Source organism: Varanus komodoensis, unplaced genomic scaffold, assembly GCF_004798865.1.
Source record: "Varanus komodoensis strain SLA01 unplaced genomic scaffold, ASM479886v1 scaffold33, whole genome shotgun sequence".
Classification (NCBI taxonomy): domain Eukaryota; kingdom Metazoa; phylum Chordata; class Lepidosauria; order Squamata; family Varanidae; genus Varanus; species Varanus komodoensis.
Window position 1 is genome coordinate 8959475 of NW_025335817.1, and position 15391 is coordinate 8974865.

The window sequence follows — 15391 nt, forward strand, 5'->3', positions numbered from 1 at the left end:
ATATATATATATATATATATATATATATATATATATATTTAATGAAGTAACAAATATACCTAAGTTCGATGGCTTTCAGAAGGGCACGTGTCATGGCTAATTAGAGCTGGATTAGTCTTACACTCTGGTTTACAAGACAATGTACACTTACTCCCAGACCATCCTTTGCTGAGCTGAGCTAGGCCAACTTATGTGACACAAAAATATACTGTTTAATGTAGAATTAATTGGATGCAATTCCAAAGGACCAGTACCTGGTAATACGTTGATTGTCTTAAAGACAAGAGCAGAAACTGTTGAAGAAAAATATGGACGTGCCATATTTTAGAAGAATCAATGTAAAGAAAAATAGGTCTGTTCTGATCACCTGATTCTTTCCTGGGACATTAACTGAACATGAAAGAACTGATATATTGCTATTTGGTAAAGCTGTGAAGAATGTACATGCCCATGAAAATGGGCTACCCCTATCAGCCATCAGATTTACTATAAATGTATTTGGTGGAAAGAGGTACTTTGCTTCAAGACATAGTTAAAAGTTGGCCTGGCTGGATGGTAACAGGACAAAACTAGAAATGTTTGCATCACATTTAACAGTCATGGATCTATGGCATTTTCTGTGTAGCTAGTTCCTAATATGCAGCAAGTACATACAAGTGGCATGTTCACTGGAATTTGGACTGTATATTGAGCCTGAAAAAAAAAGCTGAAAGACTGGGTTATAATCCCTCTCACGACTACTGCTTAAACATATTGTATGTTTTCTAAGATGCAATGGGCTGTTTGAAAAGAGAGCTGGAAAATTATTTGGCTCTAAAGTTTACTTAGTTTCATAAAATGAGGAATCCTCTTTCTATACTGGTCAAAACAGACATGTTAGAGATGCATTTTCAAGTTAGAGAAGTTGGGTATCTCAATTTAGGTATTACATCTTGATTGTAAATATTTGAACTAGTGCAATGCCAAGTTTTGTGAAAATGCTCTGTGCAACAGTAAACACAGTAATCTTTAGTTACCTTATACAAAACTAGGCCAATAGTTGATTTAGTCATTTCTGCTTATACCTAGTAGTAACTACCCAGTAATTCAGGCAGCTTCACAAGGTTTAACATCTGAATCCTACTAAAGGGTTCAAGATCTCTGAACTGGATTAGGAATTAACCTGGAAACTTTTATATTTTAAAAAGGTCTTCTTAACTATGACCCTTTTTCTGCACATATTCTAAGGAAGTGGGCTGGGAGGAATTTGTTTGCTGTATATAAGAAGAGTACACAATTATATAGATGTAATAGAATTCCGCAGTGCATATATTAAAATAAATCATAGAATTATTGTCCGAAAGTTACTGTCTTGATAAAATGAACAGGCACCTCAAGATGTAGTTAGGGAAAAAAGTTTTCACAAAAAATGATTTGTATTTTACTAATCAGAGTTTTATCACCCAAAAAATCTCAGTGTGCTTATTTAGAATGTGTAGAGTTATTGTCTGCCCACTGTATGGTGATTTTTCAGCATGCTTATGAGCAAACCATGGGACTTAAGAGTTACGATATAACTGCTATTTCTCTTGGAACATGATTACCATTTGTATGGGCAATGTTATTGACATCTGGTGTAACTCTGCGGAAGAATTTGTGACCACGAGAATCAGTGCTGACAAAGACATATCCCGGAGGAGATGGGTACGTTGCTGGACAGATCTGCTGTTTCTTTGGAGTATATTCAGTACGGTAAATGGTTCCATCTTCAAAAGGCACTGAACTAGATAGAGCCATCTTTAAAGGCTTACAGCTCTGAGCTGGGACAATATCATGTGGTATATAATGAGCTCTGAAGGTGGTCATGCCATCAAATTTCCCAGAAGGCTTTGGAACTTCTGGAGATCTTTTGACAATCTCTGGCCGACAGGTATCCCAAGCTTGAAAGGCATCTCTCATGGTTGTGCTCCCTTGGAAGGGAGCGTTATTTCTCTTGCTCCTTTCTACAGGTCTCATGAGGACAACTGGACTGACATCATGTGGAATATAATCAATGTGGCTTGTAGAGGTTAAATCCATGCTGCCCGTGGGTGGAACATATTCTTTTGTTTTGCGGACTTCTGGTAAGGAGATTGCCCATGGCTGAAAACGATCACGGAATTCTGTGATTCCGTCAAAATGAGCCTTTAGCTCCACTCTAGACATTTCAGGTTTGAAACTTTTGGGCTGTTCACCAATAAGCCCTCTAAAATCACGCCGGTGGGTTGTGATGTCTTCAAAGGGTTGGCTATTTGGTTTGTATTCTTCTTTTGTCATTTTTGCTTTTGGTTCCAGTTGGTGAGGAACATAATCACTGCGATGACTTGTAACACTGATAAAAGGTTGATCTGAGAGTTTGGTCACAGCAGTGGGTTTAAAACTTTTCCGAAGTGTGAGCTCCTTAGGGAAAAAGGCATCTTGGAAAGTAGTGGTGTTTCCAAACTTTTCCATGGGAGGATGGTAGGTGTTCTCCACTTTATTTGGCTCCTTTTTTTGCACCTCCCAGGCCCTATAGTCAGCTTTAAGACAAAAACAGTATTTACTACCAAAATTTGACAGGATTGCGAATTTCTTGCATTGCTGACTTGACGATGGATTAATTGCCACCTGAGCTGTGTGTCCAGCCTGCCATCAAAGCTGTTACTAATGATGGGTACAACCTACAGGGTTGTATATATTTGCTTTCAACCACAGTGGGCCAGAAACAGCTAGGTAAGGGCATACTCCCACTAAAACTGTTACTGTTTCATAGCATTTTCTGGCTTCCCTCAATCCTGGGGACTGTAGTTTGCTGCAGGTGCTCAGATTTCTTTGTTAAAGATCACTAATGCCTCTAAAATACACATATACACAATTGCAATTCCCCAGGTTCACTGAGAAGAGGGAATGAGCTTTATAGGTGTTTATATTAGAAATCATAAACACCTTTACCAGGAATTAAGATCCATTGAATTCACTGGAATTCACTGGAATAAATATGCTTACAGTGGGTGGCAACATATATGTGCATTTTTGTTGTTGTTGTTAGTCGCGAAGTCATGTCCAACTCATCGCGACCCCATGGACAACACTCCTCCAGGCCTTCCTGTCCTCCACCATCCCCCGGAGTCCACTGAAGGTCACGCCGACTGCTTCAGTGACTCCATCCAGCCACCTCATCCTCTGCTGCCCCCTTCTCCTTTTGCCATCTATTGTTCCCAGCATTAGACTCTTCTCCAGGGAGTCCTTCCTTCTCATTAGGTGGCCAAAGTATTTGAGTTTCATCACACCATGTGAAAGACTAGGTTTTTTGTTTCAGAGTCCATCAAGGATGCTAACTCACAATGTGCACATTCTTAGAGGACCTAACTTAACAAGAGTCCACTGCGAACAAACTCCTTCACAATCCCTGGACAGCACTGCAAAAGCCAAGCCAACAATTACCTCTACAGTGTTGCAATTTGGGTCATCACCATCCTGATTCTTTTTGTAAAATTAGCACATGATTTTACCTCGGTAAGTGGGTATGGTATTCAGTTTGCCTCCACTAATATATTTCCTTTCTACAGGTTTTACTAAGATCACTGGTTCTATTTTGTGAGCATTATAATCTCTTCTGTAAGTGGTTGCCAGTTCAATATCTCCAGCTATCGGTTTGTATTCTTCTTGCAACCGAACAGGCCGATTTGCCACATCATATGGAAGGTAGTCAGACCTGGAGGGAGGGAAGCAAAAAGCACTGAAACTAAATAGTCAACAGATGTGACAATAATGGACAAAACTTAGTTGAAGACATTAAAGAATAAACTCTTTGAAAGAGTTTGAAAGAGTTTCAAAGAGTTACTCTTTCAATAATGGAGAGCCAAATACTATAGTTAGGGCTGCAAAATTGAATTTATCTGTCAATTAAAATCTCTGGATTTATTAAAATGGTGGCCCCAGTTAATAGCTATTAGGGAACAGTCTAATTACAACACCTAAAACCATCCAAACTTGGAAGAATACTGGCATCTTATGCTGGGTAGCAGGACTACAGAGATGAATCCTGTCTGAGCACTCCTCCTGCCCTGCATTTAGTGGGGTGTCCTGAAGTGGGAGGGAACAAAGTGTTGCCAGAATGCATCATATTTTAGCAGTGCTAGTTTCCACTCCTGAATACTCCCCAACTCTTCCAAAGTTACTCTTACAAGCTTGGGGAAGCAACCAGAGCAGTTCTTTCTACACCAGCTGTGTGAGAGAGATGGGGGACAGAAACCCAGGTCCCCAGCTGGGCTTGGAGCAAAAGTCCAGCCTCACAGCTGGGGATCCCAGCAATCCTATGGCCATCTAGATACTGTCTGGTGGACATGTGAAAGCTGTGGATGGCAGGTGCCATCTTGGAAATGGAAATCCCCATAATGTTTTTCTAACTCAGCTGCATTAAGTTACCTCCAGGCATTTGTAAACACAATGTTTTGCTTCTTCCAAGTTTTTGTTTATGCATGGTGAGGCAGATTTGCTGCATAAACAATTGATTATTATTTCTTTAACTGGACAGTACAAGTCAAATTATTCACTGTTCACTTAATACCACTCAGTCACATGGCTAAATCTCACTAACGCTCCCCTCTGTCCCATTCATGTCCTCGTCATGATTTCTTGGGGTTGCAACTTCTATCAACTGCCGTGAAACATTTACTTGAAAGTTGTGATGCCTTCCATTTTCCCTCCATGGCTTTGATATTCCTGCTTGGGCTTGAGGATCTGGGCAGGAGGAACACTACCATGCAGAGGATATTTGTCCACGTATTCTGTCATGAGACTCGACTCTCCCCCATAGTCATAAATCCTGGTGGGATTATGGGGGCAACGGTGGCGCCTGGAATTTAGCAACAGACAAATAAAGAAAACATTAGCTAAAGATGGTACAGGCACAAACTAGGGCTGGAGGAGTAGAATTACAATCACCCCTAAAACTTTCAAGCCTGTAAAAACTTTTAACAGAAAGCAGCATGTTATTGTTAGCATAAAAAGTAGTACAAAAAGAAACTGCAAGTTACATTGCGCTTATGTCCACAAGCTTGTTTCACATCCTTTTTTTCTCATTCCAAAATTCAGGTATCTAAACAAGCTGTATTTAGCAAGCCTTGTGACAAGAAGTGCCTTGCTGTCCTGCATACACAGTGCTGCCATACATTAGGTAAAAATATGCAGTACAAGATTATTCGCAGTGGTGGCAGCTCACCAAAGCTCAGGCAGATGCCTTTTCCAGTGCTGCTATATGAGATGTTTTTAATCAAAAAAATTTCAAATACCGAACAACGCCAACTGTCTTTAGTATGAAGGGCCATGTGTTCTACCATTCAAGTATAGCCCTATCAGAGAACAATGTTATCTATGAGATATTGCCCTTAGATTTACCTTAGATTTACCTACTCAGTGTGTAGCAACTTGACTGTCTTCATCCTATCTACATACCTTTTCTCCATATACACGTTTTCTCCTATTGATGGGTTATCTCAAACAGTTCTTGCAGATCTTCTGGAAACACATTCATGCTTTTCACTCTACTCAGATCTCTTTTAGCATCACATATACCTTCATTCCTTGGATCTGATTCTCATAAATGAGGCAGGAGGGGCAAGTAAAGGACTATCTTTACTATCAGTGACAGAAAACATGTATTGTACAAGAATGTGAAAACTTAAATTGTGAGTGACTGTCTATTAATGGATAAAAATAGCTTCCACCCTCTAATTGGAACAAAACTGTTTTGATTGGCCCTGGTTTTCACTGGAGAGGGTTCTTCAAAATCCCTATGTTTCATGACTTCAATCAAAGCAGCGGCCAGCATGGATAGTATCTCCTGTTGTGACACCTCCTCAAGCGGGACAGCAATGTGACAATGTGAACCAGCACACTCCTACTGACAGGCGAGAAATTATCATCTTGCATGTCACCACTAAGGCAAGTCCCTTGAATTGAAGGGTGTATCCACCATCAGTAAAGCTGCTCATTTCTGTGAGGCAATTTTTTAACAAGCTCGGCATCTCACTGTTGAACTAAAGCTCAACATTACAGGATAGCTCTTATCAGTTTCTCTCCAGACACATACTGAATAGATGGAGGGGAGAGGAATCACTGTTATGGGACCTGCTCCTGATTGCATTTTGAGAAGATGATCAGAGAAGGCTACACACATGGACAACTGTCCTTGCCCACTTCCAGATGACTGAAAATTAAGGTTCCAGACTCTGTGCACAGAGCCTACATATACATAGTTGTACAGAAGTAGCTTCCCATTCACACATTCCTCCAAGTGCACATAATTTGAAGGAAGTGCTTGCATGCTTGGACATATGTTCAATATATAAGTGGTGGAAAGATGAGAAAAGAGCTAGTGGTAGAATAGAATAGGTGGTAGAATTCTGGACTGTGACGTGTCAGACTGAGAATGGGTTGTCACTGAACACTCCCTTACTTTACCGGGTCCTGCACATCAGCTAGAGGTACTCTTTCGCCTATGCTACATTAATCATTTCTCAAGCTTATATGCAGAGTCTACTTGGGGAAGATTCAAAATGCAGTCCTTCCACTTTCCTCTGAAATGGTCCAATCCAAAATTGTGCTACCTCATTCACTGTAAGACAGGAGTAAATAATCGGGTGTCCTCCAGATGTTTCAGACTATAACTCCTATCATCCCTGACCATAAGCCATGTTGGCTGGAGCTGCTGGATCACATCAGGCTGCCTGTCCTTGCTGTAAGTCCCAGGTGAGCTACTTTGACTTGGGATGGTACAATTCCATGTAGCCTCGTAGGCTATAAGCTGAACTGATAGAAAGCAACAAAAAGCAAAAACAGAGCCTTGTTGCTTCCTCCAATACATTTCAGCCAATACATTTTATAACGAATTGTTATAATAGGACAACAATGCCCACCTGGGAATATAGATTGCTGGCAGCTTATTAAACCAATTCTTTAATAATTTTTTAATCTTCACTAAAAAGGCTTCTGTGCTTGTGAAAAATGCTTACATTTGGACATAGCATTTTGGAAGCATGTTTACTTCTCCAATGCACTTCAGTTTCCTAAGGCTAACAAGCAAAAACAAACAAAAACAAAAAACCCTAACAGGATAGAGTAAAATTTACGGCTACCAAAACCTCTCTCAAGGAAGTTCAGTAAAGCTTCTAAAAAGAGAAATGACATCAATAAAAGTAACCTGTCAATAAGTATTTATTCTTCTGTGTGAATGAACAAAAATGACTCATCAGAGAACAGTGTGTCTCTGGTATGATTTCTGTTGAAAACTGGACAGATGATAAACTGTATTTGTCTCCAAATGAATCCTTGAAATATAAACATTATTATCATGGATGTTGTAGATTTTAGATGGTTTTAAAACATAGTATCCCATTCAAAAAAAATCCTTCGCCAGAAGGGACAACCTGAGTGGAGCTAGGATAAGCGAACGTTAGGGTAAAGGGAAACTTGAGCCATCTCCTTCCTTCTTGAAAGAAAAGGCTGTATTAATATTATATTTCTATCCTACTTGTCCTGCAGGAAACTCAGGACAGAGTACCTGCTCCGAACCGTTAACCATTCATCTTCAAAGGGGTACTGTGTGAGGGAGGTCAGGGACTTGAATCTGATTCTTCCAAGTCTGGGTCCAAAACTCTACCCTATTCATCAAGCAGACTCTGGCCTTTTATATATAACGCTCTCAGAAAAGCTGGCCAGGAAGAAGAGACAAGTTAGGCAGGCTGTAGATGTTAGTGTTGAGGAGGCAAGGGAGGAGAACCCCTGTTTTTCTCTCACTTAGGCCATTTCTCTTTGCCTTCATGGGACAGGAGCTCGGCCATCCTGGCCACATCCACATGATGAAGGTTCAGGGCACAATTCGGCAGTCAGCAGCTTGTGCACCTATGATCTTTCCAACTTACCCACCACCATATTTATCTATAGTTACATTTAAGGAAGCATCTTAAAAGGTTGCTATATACCTAAAAGTTTAAGTACCTGCGATCAGAATGGTCTCACCTTCTTTTCTGGTTGCTTGTGCCTCTGCAGTTGTCAAGGAATGATATATTGTTTGAGATGCGATGAATTGTGACATCACATGTAAGTCAACTAGTCATCATCCTCCCTGCTTCTCTCTCTCTCTTTCTCCCTCTGTTTCTCCTCCTCTTTCTCTCTCTTTCTCTTTTATACATATCCTGCCAAACATATCTCTGAAAATAATTTTAGAAGTCTAAATCTCATCTTTACATTCCATTTCCAAGAACTTATTTTTCTCCCCACCAATCTAAAATTTAGAGCCATCTAAAAATGACAGTTGAACTATTATATTTATCTTTTTTTTCCTGTAATGTATAACACCAGTATAAACAACAGAGGATAATCCCAGAAAAAACATCTCTTATTTCAATGTATGACTAATATTTCAGCTTTTAAAAATAAGTATATTTAGACCTAATGCAGGATCAAACACACTCATTTCTTTCAGATAACAAGACAAAGAGCATTTCTACAGTGGTAAAGAGATGACATTTTATTTTGCTTTTCAAAATTCAAACTGTTGAATTTGACTACTTTGGGTGCACCTTGGCAAGTGTAGTCTATAAGAAATTTTTGTTACTGCAGTAGTAACTTTTCAGAACATAGTTGCAAGCCTGCTTTTAATAGCTCAAGGGTGGAATCTCATGGCTTCCCTACATTGTCTGGTTCAGGGCAGGGCAACAGGGTGAGTTGGAATCAGAGCCCCAAGGTCCTCTGACTGTGGAACTGCCACGGAAAGAACCATGCTTGCTGTCCCTCTGAGAGCAGAAATCAGAGAGGGCTAAAGGGGCACCCAAGAGGGGGGAGAGCAGGGCAGAGGATGAGGCCTCAGCCTCCTTTCCTGCTGCTCTGCAGCATATCATTTAGGTCACTGGTTTTCAACCACTGGTCCGCGGACTGGCACCATGCCATGGAGATTTCCTGCCAGTCCGTTGGGGGCCACATCCTGCTCACCAGCAGGAGGGCTGTCTGTACTTCACCACCTATTCCTCAGTTGGCATTGCATTTGCCGGGGGGCGGGGATGTGTGTGCCGGTGCCATGGCGGGGGATGGCCAGAGAAGGGAGAGCCGACTTGGTGGGAGCTGACTGGGAGCCACGCTGCACAGATTTCAGTATTTTGTTCCTTTGTTGGCATGTTCTGCTGCTCAGATTCTGGCTGTTTCGGAGAATTTTCTTTTTCTTTTCTTTTTTTGGTATTGTCTTTGGAAACTAATACACAGGATATTGTATGATGTGTATGGTGCTTTTTGTTTCTGCCTCAGTGGTCCCCAAGGTGGTTTTCCTGTTTTCACCGGTCCCCAGCTGTGGAAAGGTTGAAAACCACTGATCTAGGTGGCCCGAAGCATTTGTCTAGATAAAAAAAATTGGATGCAAATTCTGGAGCTGCAGAAAATGCTGCTGGGCCTTGCACCCTACACTGTATGTTAAGTAAGTCATTGGCATTGTTTTTGCATAGAATTATATACATCTACCGCTTGAAGACTTACCTAAAGTAGTCATAGGCAACTTTGTCAATAAACCCACAGCTGTTACTATACTCTGCTATCTCTCTTTTACATTTATGTTAGCGTAATGAGAGCTGGCTGAGGAGGGACAAAGCTCACACAATGCTTTTAATCATTTACATCTAGTTTGTAAGTTACAGTTTATTGCCTGAGTCTTATCTGTGTGTTAAATTAGCTGACTCCAATTCATAAACAGAGCAGGGAGCTTCTTAATTTGTGAATGCTATTAGGCATATCTAAACTACAAAATGACAGCAATTTCATACCAGGATTAGTTTCATGACTTCCTCACTAGGAATCCTGGGAACTGATGTTAGAAGAGAGTACTGAGCCTCTGTTGCAGATGTGCAGCCCAGCCATCTGTACAGATGCACTCAGAACTATAATTCTAGATGAACAGTGCAGTCTGATACATGTTTACTCAGATGTTTCACAGAATTCAAGGATGCTTATTCCCAAGCATGCACTAGAAGACTATGTTAGCCCAAGTCTAAAGTGTGAAAATGCTTGGGCATCAATGGAAATGATGGAAGCTGGGTGCATTATTCAGCATACTGTATATGCCATATAAATGCAAGTTTTTGATCACAGTGAACTGCTGAACTTAGGCAATCACAGACTGTAAAAATGAAATTTTTCACAGAGAAAACAACAATGTACCTTATATCCACACTGGTATTCAAGTAAATGCTAATGTTTATGAGATAAAGGAATACAGTCCTCTTAGCCCTTATAAAATTATCCCATAGAGATCAATGAGACTAACCATGCTCAGATAATTGCTGTGTTTAGGAAATGCAACAGAAGCAGAATCCCTACTACCTAAAGAAAAAGAAAAAAATCCATTGCGTCTTTTTCATGTTGTTTCTTTTCCTCTTAGTAACCCGAATATGTATGTGGCTGTACTCCCCAGGTAACAAGACCCAAGAGACAAGTCTTCCCACTGAGACAAATAGTGCTGTTGCCAAAGCAGAGCAAATTCAATTCACTGACTAAATCAATATCTACTTGAGTTTTATTAACCACAAAATAGTTGGCAATGTTTGCTTTGCAAACCATTTGTTTGTAGGCACGTTTCACAGGAATTTTATTATACCGTGTTCCATAGAAATGTATTTGCTTGGCCTGAAGCTCCCCTGCCTCTTCCAGTGTTATGTCATCCAATATTTATACTGGCCAGGATCCAAAGAACTGCTTAAGTTCACACTGAAATGTTTTACCTTTTCAAAACAAAACAAAACAAAACAGATGAGTCCACCCCATATACAAAACTGCTTTTGAAATTCCTGCTTGGTTTCAAAAGCAGCCAACTGTGTGACATGGAAGGCTGGGGCTAGGGAAAAACAAGTTTAAATCCCTCTCAGGCTCATGGAAGTAGTTTCATGTTATTCAGGTTCCTGGCCACTGGTTCCTAAGTCAGTATCCATTGGAAAGATAATCTTACCTCAAAATGGAAACAAGAATATTTCCTAAAAATTTGTCAGTAGAGGCTAAGGTGGATCAAAAGATAGTTAAAAAAGATTTGTAGAGCCAGTTTTTAAAAGTAAGGATGTTGGAACAGAGATGTTTGCAACTCCTTTTGCAAGGGTAAAATTCAAGGAATGCATAACTTTATACACTCAAAAATGTTGACTGAGAACTTGTAACAGTAATATGTAATAGCTCTCAAAGCCAAAAATAAAATTTAATAGTTCTTAGGACCAAGCTAGGTATAGCTATATTTGCATTTAATTTACACTTAAAAATATACAAATAGCAAATACTGAGAGGTTGGTAATAATTATGGGAATTGCAATAGGTGGAGAGGAGAGTGTAACCCTTTCTAGTTCTTTGAAGCCTCCTGTCATTGGAGCCAAAGATGATTTCATTCCAATGCAAGTAGCAGCTTGAGATGAGGGATCATCAGTACTGAAGTTATGGGCAGAAAGCATTCAATTCCTCCTTGCCATTCATTGTGATCTTAGTAGTTACGTATCATCCCACAATGACTAATACTAGCATTGTTTGAAATGTGCTTATTGAGTGCATCAACATGTTTAATAGTACATCTATGAGCCAAATATTTGTAGCTGGCACTGGAAAATGCCAGCAGTCTACGTGCTTTCAAAGGAACCAACTGCTTTTGTGTGAAGAAATGCTGCCACAGCAGAAAGAAACAACCCTAGGGAAGTGAGGCAAGCAGAGATGCAACAGACACCTTTCCTCTAAGACTAAATAGTTCTGTGATGTTTGCATCTGGAGTGATTGAGTGAACTAATTACACAGAATATCCAGAAGAACTGCATCAGTAGCTGCTGATCAAGAAAAAAAGCAGGCACACAAAAATGTAGTAGGCAACCTTTAGTTTACTTAACCTAACTCAAACAGCTCACAGGGAGTTTTCTCATACCATCACCAGTGTGCAAATAACACAGCACTGGAAAAGTCTGAAGGTGCGGGGGGGGGGGCGACACAATATGATATAGACATGAGAAATGCAATATTAAGTAGTCCATTTTTTATTTCCACCCCTTCCTGCTGCAGCATAGAAGGGGTTACAGCAGCATACAAGTTTCTCTCTTTCCTTCTCCTACCTATTTTATCTTCACAGGGTAGCTGCCACCAGAAGACTGGACTGAGAGGATATGCCCAGCCTAAGGTTGAGACTATGGGCAGGGGTGGAGAAAAGAAGGATTTGAAGTAAGGCATGGCTGTTGACTCTCGTTGTAGTCTTTATTTAGAGCTTTATTAGGAACTATCCTTTGTGCTCCATGGTGGTGAAACACCATTGATAACTCATAACAGCCAAATGAAAGATACAATAGAAAGGGAGTTTCACTAACATGGGAGTAATAGATCCTTCTGGTTTCTCCCCAGTCCTAGTCCAGGCACTCTTTGAACAATTAGATAAAGAAACCCATGGTGTTGGCACTATAGTATACACCTGTCATGTGTGAAGAGCACCTTGTTGTTTGTATGAAGTATTTGCTGTTTCACAGGGTGGATTATTCTATTTAATTATATTTGAATAATTATTAAAATTATTCTATTTTCAGATCTGTGTAAATATAAGCTTCCAAGTGATAAATCTCTCAAACCTTTATTTCAAAGCACGGTTAGTTAAATTTGTGTGTTCACTGACAAGTGTACAGGTATACAGAGAATACATTTATGGAAAGCCATGTGACACTAACAATAAAACCCCAGCCCTTGATGTGCAAATGTTGCCTCTTGCTCGTATACTTGAGAACTGGGAGAAATCTGGCTCTGTTCCACAATATTGTTCAGATATATACGTGAGCTGTATGTTTATATGCTTGCATGTAAATGGTTTTTATATAATGCACAAGACTGTTGTTAGAGATGTTTGTATTCCTGCAAACCTTCCAGAAAGCTTTCGCTATTATACTAAATTACAGATATACTAAATGAAGCAAAAAGGCACCAGACGTCAGAGAGGGACCTCGCCGTGCCCCCCGCCACCGTCTCGCTCTTACCCGCAAGTGCAGATCTGACACAGGCACTGAGGCGGCTTCATCCTCGCGTCCGTCCTCGGCGGCTCCCCGACGCCTCTCCCTCGTCTTCTCTCTTCCTCCGCTCCGGGTATCCAAGGAAGCACCTCGTCGCCTAGCAACCCACTCAGCGTCCACGCGCACACCCGCAGCTTCCTCCCGGCTTCCGTAATCGCGCGTTCTACGAAGGCGGAGTTAAACCCCCTCCTGCTGGCCGGCCTCTTCGCCCCGCCCCTTAAACCTCGTGGTGCGGAAGAGACGAACTTCCGGTTGTAACAGCTTCTCACCGTTGCCGGTTCGGCGCTGCGCTCTGCGAGGTCTCGTCGGTGGAGGCGTCGGGCGGCGGCCGCGTGAGGTCAGGGCGCCTGTGCGTTCGTGGGTGGGGGTCAAGTGTGGGCGGGAAGGCTGGTTCAGGTCCGGAGACGGTCGCAACCTGAGGTGCCTGCCGGTCCGGCTCTCGCCGAGAAGCTCTCTGGGTGACCCTTGGTCAAGTCACCGCCTCTTAGCCTGATCTTAGCCTCCCGCACTGGGTTGCCGTGAGGGTAAAAGGACGGCGAGAACAAAGAGATCCTGAAATCTTTGGAAGAAAGGAACTGAGGAGGAAGAATGTGTAAGCTGCCTTGAGTTCCTTGACAGAGGGGGAAAAGGAGAGCTTCCAGACAGGAGCTGAGGAGGCGAGGGTTCTAGTCCTCATCTGGCTGTGAAACTCTCAGCATGTGGTCAGCCACAGGCTCCCAGCCTAATTTACCTTGCAGGATCGTTGTGAGGATGAAATGGGGAGAAAGATCAAATCAGCTTCTTTAGGCTTCTCGGAGGAAAGAAAAGAGTTATTTTAGGGTTCTTAACATAGACACTGAACTGTCAAGGAATTTTCTCCCAGCCCATAAAGTGAGTCACCAGCTTTGCATCAGCTGAAACTGACCACAAAGTTAACCCTGATGTGAATTAGAATAGTAATTATGGTATGCTTACATGCACTCTTACTTTGAAAATTAACAACTCTTCACTGGAAGTATATGTGATCCCTATGGTTTATCTGGAGTTCTTGGGTGGGGCCTAGGGCACCTCAGTGATAACCAGTTCTCTGCTGATTATGAGAGCCTCTGGAATGGGCCTCCAAGAGCAGCTCTTGATATAGCTCAATATGAAGATTAGCAAATTGTGCAGCTCAGGCTAATTTTTGCTTGATGGGGGCAAGAAGTCCTGATGACCCCAAAATGACACTACACTGCTAATAATCACTATTAAAGGGTCTGGCTTGGGAAGCTGCTCACTTTGATTTCTCCAGGCATTGTATGTGGCAAAAGGAAATGTATTTGGCTTTTTCTATGCCTGTTTGTAGGACTGGGATCCATGTGTGTTTTGCTTATGAAGCAGTTCTTAGCCTGGTGGTCATGTAACAATTGGCTTGGGCTGCTGCTGGCATGGCTAGGGACATTCATTCTGGGGTCGAGCCAGCACCATTCCCTGAGATCATGGGTACTCCTCAGGTCACTGTGGCTTAGTTAGGATGTTTAATTCTAGTCCTCCTCCTATCTGACACTAATATTTTTGTTTATACTGCCATGGTCAGCTGCATTAAGTCTGTCCTAATGCTTCTGTACAAACTTACAGCTTTTTGAAAGATTTGTACCTTGATTTTTCAGTGTGAAATCCTCCTTACAGCCAAGCATCCAGTCATGGTTCTTACTAGTGTGAATAAGACGATTGGACTTCAGAGAAATACTGCTTACATCAGGAATATTTGTATACTAGCTCATGTGGACCATGGTAAGAGAGGCACCTACGCTAAGTACAGCAACTGTTTCTTAAGAATGGGAGATTCACTGAAATCGTTTTTGCTTGATGTGTTGGTGGCTATAAAGGCTGCCTGCTATTCTGTTGCCTTGCTGTATATTGAGTGCATTGTATTGTTTGCTACATGGTACAAAAGAAGAATCCTGTGTGTTTTATAGAGTAGATGGTCATGGAAATAATTTTGCTTATACTGGCTTGTTTTTATTATAATCCCTTTTCTGGGTGTATTGCTTTGACTTTCTGTTTTCCCATAGGCAAGACAACTTTAGCTGACTGTCTTATTTCTAGCAATGGAATAATCTCTAGCAGACTGGCAGGAAAGGTACAGTTTGAACATTTTTATTCAGAATTCACTATCCATATTTATTCAAGTCTCTCAGAATGCAGATTCAGTTCATGCCTTCCCTCTTCCTTCTCATCATATAGCTGAGATATTTGGATAGCCGAGAAGATGAACAAATTCGAGGCATTACAATGAAATCAAGTGCAATTTCATTGCTGTTTGGGAAAGGTAAAGTAGTTAACACATTCTGTGTATACAGTTAGACTGTTGAATATTG

The 15391-nt window shown here is 41.3% G+C and overlaps 3 protein-coding genes across 5 annotated transcripts in view; 2 read left to right on the plus strand and 1 right to left on the minus strand.

Moving 5' to 3' along the window:
- ADAMTSL3 (ADAMTS like 3) overlaps positions 1–12193 on the plus strand; it is a 245472-nt gene extending 233279 nt beyond the window's left edge. Inside the window, exon 32 of the mRNA XM_044438722.1 lies at positions 12134–12193. The gene's annotated coding sequence lies outside the window, so the exon portion shown is untranslated. The remainder of the gene's footprint in view (positions 1–12133) is intronic.
- SAXO2 (stabilizer of axonemal microtubules 2) lies at positions 1384–13169 on the minus strand. The gene is made up of 4 exons (XM_044438730.1): positions 13020–13169; positions 4676–4855; positions 3510–3712; positions 1384–2537 (listed from the first exon to the last, which is right to left on the minus strand). The coding sequence occupies exons 1-4, from the start codon at positions 13058–13060 to the stop codon at positions 1546–1548; spliced, it is 1416 nt and encodes a 471-aa protein (XP_044294665.1). The 5' UTR covers positions 13061–13169; the 3' UTR covers positions 1384–1545.
- Positions 13170–13275: 106 nt separating this feature from the next.
- The window catches only part of EFL1 (elongation factor like GTPase 1), a 57497-nt gene continuing 55381 nt past the window's right edge, over positions 13276–15391 (plus strand). Inside the window, exons 1-4 of one of the 3 annotated variants that reach the window (XM_044438728.1) lie at positions 13276–13389; positions 14681–14804; positions 15086–15153; positions 15258–15342. In XM_044438728.1, coding sequence (XP_044294663.1) covers positions 14714–14804; positions 15086–15153; positions 15258–15342 — 244 coding nt within the window. In that variant the 5' untranslated portion in view covers positions 13276–13389; positions 14681–14713. Of the gene's footprint in view, positions 13390–13439; positions 13645–14680; positions 14805–15085; positions 15154–15257; positions 15343–15391 lie in introns of those variants that run through there. The other 2 variants (XM_044438729.1, XM_044438727.1) reach the window with 2 other exon arrangements.

Bases quoted from the DNA above. Each gene is read 5' to 3' on its own strand.
- SAXO2 (XM_044438730.1), bottom strand. From the start codon at position 13,060: ATGAAGCCGCCTCAGTGCCTGTGTCAGATCTGCACTTGCGG. The intron at 4,856-13,019 runs GTAAGAGCGAGA...GCTAAATTCCAG, and splicing joins TGTCAGATCTGCACTTGCGG to GCGCCACCGTTGCCCCCATA. The intron at 2,538-3,509 runs GTAAAATCATGT...TTTGTCTTAAAG, and splicing joins TACCATACCCACTTACCGAG to CTGACTATAGGGCCTGGGAG.